The following is an 11,289-nucleotide window of genomic DNA, read 5'->3' as shown; positions in this document are numbered from 1 at the left end:
CGGTCGTTTCTTTCGAGGTGGCGTGGTTCGGAACTTTTTCCTGGGGTGTTTTGGTGGTGTCTGTTCCTCGTTTGCGTACCTATGAGAGTGTTCGTGTTCCTATTATGATCCAACAAGAGATTTTGATAAGTTAAACCCAAAGAAAATTGCCTTACCTCAGCCTGGAAAGTTGGTGAAAGGAGGAGCAGCGCTGTAAGGTCGCCCGTTTTGCCTCGTACCCGAATGATGGTTTCAAGTTTGGCGAGCGTGTTCGGCTTCGTCGTTACTCGTGCCTAGGCTTCTCGTGGGTTGGACTTACCTTGCCTGTTGGGGCGTTGAGACCGAGTCCCAGTCCGATATGTGTATACAATAAGGGAAACATGTTATACTTTGTTCATAAATCACCCATTGCGTGTGGGTACGAAAACAAGGCAGGATACGCCCGCTATTTCAAAGGGGTCACACAGTAGGCTATCATCTCTTCCTAAGAGGGGGTAGTACAGGCCGGTATACAAGGTGAATACGTCACATGCGGTTGTGGTCATGCCAAGCGCATAGCGACTGTGATCCTACTTTAGACATGCATATGACGTGCTAAGCCAATCGCTACGGTGTGGTGTGGGTTTTTCATAGACATCGATCGCAATTTCTACTTTATGTAGAGATCTGACCTAGATTGGCACGGTCATCTCAAAAGCTTATCTACTATTTCTTTTGAGTTGGTGTTTATACCGAGATAAGGAGTTTGTGACAACCTGGAAGTAATACTTGGCTAGTCCTAGATCTAAAGGAAACTAAAAAATTTGGCTAAGAAATCCCCATATACGGCGCCAAATTGTTTGACCAAAAAGTGTTGAGCCTTTTAGTTAAACCAATTAATGATAAAATAGAGAGTAAATCCTAGCCAAACATAATCATCTTTAGATCTAAGAATATTGGATACTAGAATCAAAAGAGACTGAGTTTATATAACACTTCTTAAAATGATTAAAAGACATCAAACGTAAATGATAAGCTTACATCTTTGATATATTGTTCCGTATTTATAAAAGCAAAGAAGGTAAGGAAGGAATCTCATTGGTAACTATGAGATCTAGCTTCGTTGACTCAACAATGGTGATTACAAAGGTTTGTAACCCGAAACTAGACTTCTTTCTTTGTTACTCAGAGGTCTCCTCCAAGTCTTCTGTTTCTTCTTCCCCTCTCAAACCCCCCTTTCTTTCTGCTTTCTTTTTCATATATATATTTTTGAACAACTAATTTTTTACCACGCTCAAATTCTATACTATTTTAGTGTAAATATTTCTTTTAGGTTTAATCTTAATATTTTAAAACTTTTATCTTATTTTTAATAGGTTTTATTTGAGAAAAGTTAAAAATTACAATATATATATATATATATATATATATATATATATATACGTATATACATATATAAAAAAAATTCCTATTTATAAAGAGAAAAAGAAAATTTACAAAAATATATGATTTCTTTTAATTAGAGTTATAACAAATAAGTTAGTTTAGCTTTAGTTATATACTATAAGCATGTATGTATACACACACACACACATATATATATATATATATATATATATATATATATATATATATATATATAATTTCTTTTAATTAGAATTATAACAAATAAGTTGTTAATTTTCTTATCTCTATATTTTATCTTTTAAAGAAAATAAAACAAAAAGAAGTAGAACAAATAAAATAAACCAAAAGATTAATTCCTATATAAAAAACACTTACCTCACATCCCAACTTCCCCACTTCACTCACGCCTCACCCCCACTCCCTCACATCTCCATTTTTCACGCACACAATATATATCCCACGTTTTCACTCCAAATTCTGGAAAAAAGATTAAATTAACCACCATTATTCTTCTTTATAAAGAAAGAGAGAAGAACACACAAAAAAAAAAAAAAAAAGGTAACACACACTAAAGAGCACAACAGCCATAGCTCTCATCCTCTTTTAGAAACATCTCCAATTTGTTGCACTATTCTCCAAGCCAAGCCCGTCACTCTTAGAACAATCAGGGATTCACCCAAAAATTCCCAAAAAAGAACGACCCCCAATTTCATGAACGGACTGACCCACCTCCAGCAACAAGCAGCCGATTCACCCCCACCTCCCTTCACCTCACCGTTGCCGGCGTCCAGCCGGAAAACCTAAGAGCCAGCGACTCCCCCCATTCTCATCTCCCCCCTCATTTTAAAGAGAACAACCGCAACAACACCAAGACAGCAGCTAAGATCTTTAAAGAAAATGTTGTCTAACCAGCCCTCTTTTCGCCCCTAAAACTCCCCGAAACAGACCCAGAACACCCCCTTTTCGCACAAAAACAACAGCTTCAAGGTTGAGTTTGAGTCCGTCGAGGTCGGCGTAGAAGTTCTCCGGTCGATGGTTCCTGATGGTTGAGTTTATTTGTTGTTCATTTTGGTCGTTGTCTCATCTGGTCTTCTGAGTTACAAGCTCTCAACTTTAGATTCATTAATAAAGGAAATCAAGACCCAATTGATTCGCTCTATTCTGTTCCAGACCTTTTTTGTGTTCTATTTTCGGGTAAGCATTTTCTTTTAAGTTGAAAAACAAATATAATTGCATTCATTCAAAAATTTTCTTTAAGATGATAACTGTATGTATAATTTTGTTGTTTTGCTCCTTCATTTTTGCTCTGTTTGTTTTCATTATTAGAAGAGTACGTCATGATTGAGTTACATTATTGAAAAGTGAGAAACGCATTACTGAAAACAGTATTTCCTGGGCATAGGTCAGTACTAGTATGATTTACAATTTAAGCAAAGGTTAGTCAGAGAATCTATTGTGCTAAGGTTTGGACGTCCATTTAATAAAACTCACGAGTTAACCCACATAAATTTTTTCATAATTTCAAATCGGCTGAGGAAATGAACAACTCACGAATAATCGTAGAAATGCTTTATGGCACGGTTTTTAAACTACTATCGCGATTGCATGCATGTTCGCGTGATGTGATTACGATTTTTTTTTCAAATAAATTCAAGGTACGCGTTCGCGCGACTTTGACCAAGCTTTTTCTTAAATAAATTAAGTGTTGTGAATTGTGTACACGTACGCGTAACATGATTCTAGACGCGCCGAACTAAACGAGTATACGTATGCATAACTCGTCTTAAGATAATTCTTTAAATACGAATAATCAAGTAATTAAATGCGGTAAAAGGTAAAAATGTACATAGGTTCTAAAATAAGTAATTACATAAGTTAATTAAGCCAGATATAATTAAAGCGACCATGCTAAAACCACGGAATCCGGGAATGCCTAACACCTTCTCCCGGGTTAACAGAATTCCTTACCCAGTCTTTTGGTTTCGCAGACTTTAAAACAGAGTCAAATTTTCTCGATTTGGGATTTAAAATAAATCGGTGACTTGGGACACCATAATAACTATTCCAAGTGGCGACTCTGAAATAAATCAATAATCCCATTTCGATTAATGTCACTTTAATTGGAAAAACAGAGGTGTGACAATATTACTCACCTTCCCCTTTATCCAACGGTCTTTAACCAGCATACCCCTTCTTGACTATCTTCCTCTTTACTTGCTCAAGCATGACCGCATATATTCTGTTGTGCAAGCCTTCTCGATGGCTCGATCTCGGCAGTGGTCGCCATTACGCCTTACGGGTACGTCCATGGCTTGGTCGACCCCTTACCGTTCTCCTTAATTGGGGGGGGGGGGTAGAATGGGGTCGCCTCTTGGCGAGCTCAATGGGTAATTCACTTGTGGTTAGATTTTGGCCCATGCAACTAGTAATTTTATTAATTTGAGAATTTTCTTTTCCCTCCATTCTCGGGCCCTCCCAATCTCTTGTATCTTTTCCTGTTTTGTCTCGTGGTTAAGCAAATGATTTTACTTAGGCTTATTTTATCTCAAATGACACCTCAACGACATCTATGTGGACAGAGAAGTCATGAAAACACTGAACACTGCCTTTCCTTTCTGAAGTGGCAGTAATCAGTTCTTCCTCGTATTTTTCGGCCGCGTCGTAAAATGAGATTAGATTAGCACCAAAAAAGAGTCAAACATAGACATTAAATTAAACAATCTGACTTTGTGTGCTCTTCCGTGGGCGGTGTTATCTTCCTTTTTGTGTGTGTGTGTGTGTGTTCCTGTGGGGCTTCTTGCAACTACTGAGAATGTTTTTAGATGTCACAAACAGAAGCTGCCAAAACCCTGCAGCTTATAAATCGGCTATGGCAATTGAAAAATCCGAGCTTTCTACTAAACTTCTGCTTACGGAACTTACACAAAGAGAATCCGAATTTTCTTGATTTGATTGAACGCTATGGATGGTGGAATCGGATCATCACATCATCAGCAGCAAAACCATGTCTTAGTCGAAGGTAAAGTCCCATTTTTATCCTTCCTTCCTTTTTGTTCCTTTTAATTTGTAAACCATCTTATTCTTGTGTTATTTGGGTCCCTTTAATTTTTTCTATTTCCTTTTTGTTGGTTTTGGTGTTGGGGTTGTTGTGTAGCTTTAGTTCAAACCTTTAATTGCATCTAAAAATTCATATAATATGTATAAATAATCCTCTGCTAGGTGACTATATGTATAGAGAGCTATGGAAAGCATGTGCAGGTCCCATGATGGATCTTCCCATAGTTGGGGAGAGAGTATACTATTTCCCTATGACTCACATGAAGACGGTCTCTTCTTAATGTCTTCCTATTATTCTTTGCTTAAATTTGAGAATTGATTCTTTTCAAGGGCTGAATTAACTTCATTTCCTCCTTTAATTTCCTGGTCGTGTTTACTTTGAATATACAGTTGAAGGAATCAGCTGATCAGATTGTACCATCATTCGACCTCCATACAGATATCCTCTGCAGGGTCATTAACATTCAGCTCAGGGTATGTTGGTCATTACCCATTCCCTTTTTTCTCAAGACTAAATCTGCCTTGTGGTATAATCATCTCTCAATTGTACAAACAGGAGTTGGTTTCCCATCTTTTGTAGTAGCTGGCTGACACATCCCCCATTAATTTAAGCGATCAAAGTTCTTGCGTAAATGTATACACTTGCTGGTTAATTCATCTCGAGTTTGAAAGAAGAGACTCTTTCATTGAACAACTTAAAAACTTATGATCTCTTGATTTATGATTTATGAAACCATGAATGACCATTAGGAATGTGGGTGCAACTGATTATGGCAACTACTTTTTCCTTTTTAGGTGGAACCTGCTACTGATGAGGTTTACGCACACATTACTTTACTCCCAGAAGAAAATGTGAGAACTTGGTTATATTACCTTTTAAGAGAATTTATACGAAGATGAAAGTTAAAGTCTCACTGTTAAGTCGCAACTACTTGCAGCAAAGTGACCAAACAGCTCCTGATGCTTAGTCTCCTCAGCCTCTTAATTCGCAGTTTCAGTCATTCTGCAAGGTTTTGACTGCTTCTGATACCAATAGTAACTGGGGACTGACTGTGTGACGAGAAGATGCCATCAAATGTTTTCCTCCCCTGGTAATGTTTATCTTCAAAGCACTTTTTGCTTTAGATTATTCAGTTTCTTTTAGTTGATTTTCTTGCACTGTGTGGTTCTTTAATTAGGACATTACCAAGCAGAAACCAATCCATGAATTGATAGCAAAAGACCTTAATGGCTCCGAATGGCGATTTTGTCATGTATTTCGAGGTAATACTTCTTCCGCACCTTACTTTAGAGCAAGGTTCACGGAGTTGAAGGCAAACTGGAACACTTAGTGTACTGTTACTGCACGAGTTTCTGTATGAGGCTCTATTTTTCTTCCTTTTTTGATTTATAACCAAACACTAGCGTTACATAAACAAGTTGACACTTTGCATTGTGATTTTCTGTACGCAACAAATTCATTTCTAATAACATCATAGGCCAACATCGAAGACATTTGCTTACGAAAGGTTGGAGTAAATTTGTTGCTAGTAAGAGATTAGTTACTGGGGATTCAGTTATCTTCTTAAGGTAATTGTTTACTGTATATTTCTCTTAATCAATTGTTATGTGTCGATTTTTCCTCTATGAATAAAGCATACCAATCCAGCCAAATCTCTCATATTAACCTTATAAATCTGTTATATCCTGCTTCAAGTTGAGAAAATGGTGAACTTTGTGTTGGGGTTAGACGTCAAGCTCATCGAAGACACAACATTGGTTCATCACCAGTTTCAAGTCAAGCAGTTCAAGGAGTGCTTTCAGTGGTCTCCCATGCTTTTGCCACGAGACGTCTCTTTTCTATCTATTATCAGCCACGGCATAACATACTTGTCAATTTGTCAAATGGAGATACCTTATTACTGAATGCCTGTTCTTAGATTTGCTTGTTTGTAATATTTCCAGGAAAAGGAGATTCATTTTAAGCTTGAACAAATATCTTGAGCCAAATAGAGAGAAACCATCAAACCAAGATTTAGCTCAGATTGCTTCCACCGGCCTATCCACTAACCAGGCCTCCATTGATGTCCTTGATTGTGATGTATTCAGTGACATCTTCTTAGCTGCACACCCTCTCTTTCTAGAGAATACACCAGAGTCAAATGGGAATTGTGTAGGAGTTGCTTCTACTGTCCAAAGTATGCAAAATGCCTTTGTAATCTACTCCATTATTATTATTTTTTAAATAATCCAAGGTGTGTTGATATACTACTCCTCTTGTCTTAGATTTTGAGGGATGGCCAGAGCCCCAGAGTGAGAGTTTCACTACCTATCCACAGCAGCATATACCAGAACATTCTGCGACGACTTCAACCTTGCAGCCAACTGACACCTTACAAGTGATGTGTACTTATTCTACCCCGAGGCATCTTCCAACTGAGCATGTCTCTTGGGCAGTTTACCAAGTGGCCCAACAATATGTTCCTATACTCAGTAGAGTCTATGCGTTACTCCAGTACTATCTCTGGCTTCAAAGCAATAACTGGTGCACTGCAGTCAGTGTACTTGGAGATGTTGGCCAGGTTAGTAGATTTGCTTGAGAAATCTAGAATAGGAAGCATGGACAATAGGAACCAGTTCCATGTCATTAAGCAATATCTTGTGGACTTGAAGTTTATTGGTATCGATGTTAGCTGGATTGAAACCCGTTTAGCACAAATTGATGAAGTCTTGAAAATGGAGAAGTTAATTCAGCACCAACATACGCTTGCCCACAAAATTGATGAAACACAATTCACACTTGGGCAACTAAACCAGGAGCTTTGTTCAGTGAGGAAGGAACTCGAGGAGTTGATGCCCAAAGTTGGGCCGAGCCCTCCTTCAAAAGATTGTTCTATTCTTGAGGGTCTACTCTAGGTTTAATTGTCCTTTTTTTCTTTTACAGTTATGGCATAGAAAGTCTGAATATAATGTGGCTAACATTGATATGAGGAGGTTGTTCCAGAGCACCAGCTGAGCTTAATTGCTCACACAGTAGAAATGTACTATAACTTCATTTTCTAATGATTGGAGGTTGCATCCCTAAATAAGGAGATGATATACTTGGGAGGTCTTCGGAATTTCAACAATCAGTGTATTAATGAAAATATTGTTTTAGTATAAGCTTTTTGTCACGACCTCAAACCGGACCCGGTCGTGATGGCGCCTCTCGTGAAACAAGGCCAGCCGACACAAACCCCCAAACCAATCAACAATTATAATAATTCATAATTAAGTCATTAATAAGTGATAAGTCCAAAAATAGAGTGAGATAGAACAAGTGCGAAAACAACCACAGCCCGGCATCGGGGTGTCACCAGTCATGAGCATCTAAAATTGGAAGCAAATCAGCCCTCGCTAGTGGATTGATTTAGCATGTTTGAGATAAGTATCTTGTCTAACTTTGGGGGGGGGGGGGGAACTACCTCTTAGGAATGGAGTTGATTGTACTATTTGAACTATGCGGAAGATGTGTACATGAGGTGATGAGTGTGTACATAGTCTTATATGTGAAAATTGATCGGTTTAGACTCGTAGGTTACCTATAAGTGTTTCATTGAAGTTGTTATTAATTGTTGTATCTTTCCTTGTCAATTTTAATCTTACATGCTTTAATTGAAGTTGTTATTACATGATCTAGTTTTTATTATCGAGGTCACCTTTATATGCATTTATTAGTAGTTGTTATTACATGCTATTCTTTCCATTGTTGAGTTATTCTCATGTATTTAGTCATAGTTGCTATTTCATGCTATCTCTTTCGTTGTTAAGCTTATGGTATGCATTATAATTTGAAGTTGTCATTTCACGGAAATACATTCATTGTTGAGTTATTGAAGCTGTAGTTGTTGAGAACTATTACCACGTTTGTGGTAGAAATTATTGGTTATTAGAATACCTTTCCTTGTTGAGTTATTTCTCGTTCATTTGTTGTTATTGAGAATCTTGTACACATTGTGGTTGAGCCGTATGCTATGTGTTGTGGTGACATTGGTAAGTATTGATTTTGGCAATATTGTGACATAGCGGGGTACAAATAAAATAACTGGTAAAGAAGATGGACAAGTTGAAAGAAGATGGACAAGCATAAAAGCAAAACATTTTGTGTGTACTATGAATGCACAGGTCCCTCTTTTCATTTTGGCTGTTTAAACATGTGATTTGTGGATTGGCGGCTGATTTATTATTATGGTATATGTGAGGCCCATCTAATATGTTCTGGTTGTAGGAAGTCTATATTCTTAGACCTTAATCCAGTATATTTTGTATTCTTGGCGAGGTCGCTTCCGTAGAGAAAAGTGTATTTTAACTGAAGAGTTATTGGCTTATTTACACGTTTACATGGATGCAGTGGAAACTACTTTGAAAGGAAAAATCTGCCAAAAGAGTTTCCTATTTCCAAAAACCAATATCAAGTATGCTATGATTATATATATATATATATATATATATATATATATATATTTGAATGTATTTATACAGTGTTATAGTCTTTTTTCTCATACTCCATATTTTCCATTGCTAACAGGATTACTCTTTAAGGGGATATAACATGCTTTAAAATCAGGTTGCCTAAGACTTAATTGTGGACCTTACGCTACAAAAATAAAAAATCTCAAGAGCGACTTCTGTAGGAATGAGATGTTATGTCATAACTCTGCTCGCATTCCTCCTTGTGAGGTAAGACACTATTCTTTAACTTTTTTTAATCTGCTTCTGGCAAGACAGATTGCCTCAATAAAAGAGTATGGTGGGTTTTCATCGTTTCCAGTTGCATGCATTTTATAAGTGTGACATAATTGTTTGCATTGTAATTTTTCCAATCCGAAAGAAAATATAAAGTAGCTCTTTGGTGAATTGATGTAGTTTGTTTGAAACTTAGCCGACAAAAAAGGATAAACAGATAAAAGAATTTTAAGCTACTATCTTATATCTTTCTAAGTTAAGTCATTTTTGGTATAACGATTTGAGCAGTTATTTTGAGGCATCTCTGCTGTACGATTTTATGTTTCTCTAACAGTTTTTGTTTGATCTGATGTTATTTAGGCGACTTTTTCCCTTTCTCAACTTTGATTTATTAAAACTACTTCCTTGCGGAAAAGGTGTTCCTCTATGCCTTGCGGTAATGATTCCTCTGGCATTACGACCTTTACCACAATGATGGTATGCATTTCAATTTCAAAAACAAAGAGAGCATGCATTTCAATTATAAAAACAAAAGAGAAATAATTCATGCCAGAATGGCTGTCTGGTCATCTTACTTTATCAAATTATACATTACGCGCGAACACATAGAAGATATTAAAATTATAGTTTTGTGTTAGTGTCTGTGGATATTGCTGTAGTTGATGTGCTACTTTTATATGTGTATCGCTAAGAAGAGATATTGATGTCCAACTTGTGGGTGCTAGACGCATACTACTTCATTTACATCCAAAACTATAAGTTAGTTTTCTCTTGATAATTTGGAATCATATAAATAAACGTAACATTTTAGGAAGTTGGCTAGAGATATGACTCTAAATGAAAAATGAAAAGACCTACTAAAGTTAAGGTTGAGCCTGTTTGATATTTAAGATAACTAAAATGTGCTTTTAGAACTGTTAGGTAAAACTGCAACTTCTTGCTCTTTGTTGCTCTTTACTCATCGCTTTGAAAGACTCTAACTCCGATGTTTATTTCATTCATTGTCATTTACTATTATGCTTCTTGAAGTTTGTTGGCTTAAGTTCTCTCTTCAACAAATGAGTTTTCTTTGTTGAACAAGCAAAATAAGGGTACTTACATTTGACATTGCTTAATAATTCTTTAGGTTTTCGGCAGACTGGAAAAAGGAAGACTAATTACAGCAGAAGATGTGTCACCTTTTGTTCAATAGTATCACTACATATATGTAAAGATCATGTAGCAAGGAACTGCATAACATTCATCGAGTGGATATTTGCTTCCAAATGCATGTAAATGATACCCAACAATTAGTTTGTGACGTTGTCTATATCTAACAATCATTGCGTATCTATCGTTCCGACTCTTGCAATGTTGGGCCCGTGCTAAGCGCGGGCCATTGCCACCTAATTTTAAGTTATACATTCTAGTTTTGAGTGTTAATAAAAGAAAAACTTTCAGAAACCACTATGTTTTAGTGGTTATTAGCTAGTTGTAGTTACTATTTACTATATTACTTCCTATAACTATGTTTTCGGATTTTTTAGAGTGTATTCGATGTATTTAAGATACTGTATTCATGAATACAGTAGCATTTCTAGGCGTGAAACAGGGGATTGCAGCTAGACAAATTTTTGTATTCGAGTGTATTCGACTGTATTCATGGCGTGAAACATGGGATTACAGCTGGACAGATTATTGTATTCGATTGTATTCACGACGTGAAACAGGGGATTACACTGTTTTTAAACGGAAAGTGAATCAATTAACATAATAGACTCCTAATATAACTCAACAAACTTAATTATAACACACAAATTTTGTATTTCCAAATATAAAAAAGATTCTCAACCGAAAAACACCCCAAAAACATAGCAATCTGGAGAAATTATATAATACATCTGAATACATAAATTATATTAATTAAAAAAAACATATGAATGCATTTATGGAATATAGCGAGACGGTGAATGCAATCAAATACATAGAATACAGCGGGATACATTGAAATACAATGAATACAATGAAATACATAGAATACAGCGAGATACATTGAAATACAATGAATAAAAAGATAATGAATACAATGAAATACAGCGAGATGCATTGAGATACATTGAAATATATTAACAGAAAATTCAAGTTGCTCTGCGCCCAATGTCGTCTTTGTTCAAGAACAACCCT

At 36.3% G+C, this 11,289-nt stretch overlaps 1 protein-coding gene across 1 annotated transcript; it reads left to right on the top strand.

Moving 5' to 3' along the window:
• Positions 1-3,589: 3,589 nt before the first annotated feature.
• On the top strand, positions 3,590-10,569 carry LOC109211856. The gene is made up of 13 exons (XM_019375441.1): positions 3,590-3,664; positions 4,188-4,384; positions 4,601-4,658; positions 4,813-4,896; positions 5,218-5,274; positions 5,361-5,364; positions 5,488-5,513; positions 5,601-5,685; positions 5,901-5,991; positions 6,367-6,599; positions 6,688-6,983; positions 8,969-9,120; positions 10,253-10,569. The coding sequence occupies exons 1-12, from the start codon at positions 3,590-3,592 to the stop codon at positions 8,999-9,001; spliced, it is 1,239 nt and encodes a 412-aa protein (XP_019230986.1). The 3' UTR covers positions 9,002-9,120; positions 10,253-10,569.
• The last annotated feature ends 720 nt before the right edge of the window (positions 10,570-11,289 follow it).

This window comes from Nicotiana attenuata, unplaced genomic scaffold (genome assembly GCF_001879085.1).
Source record: "Nicotiana attenuata strain UT unplaced genomic scaffold, NIATTr2, whole genome shotgun sequence".
NCBI classification, from domain to species: domain Eukaryota; kingdom Viridiplantae; phylum Streptophyta; class Magnoliopsida; order Solanales; family Solanaceae; genus Nicotiana; species Nicotiana attenuata.
This window is presented reverse-complemented; position numbering and strand designations above follow the sequence as displayed.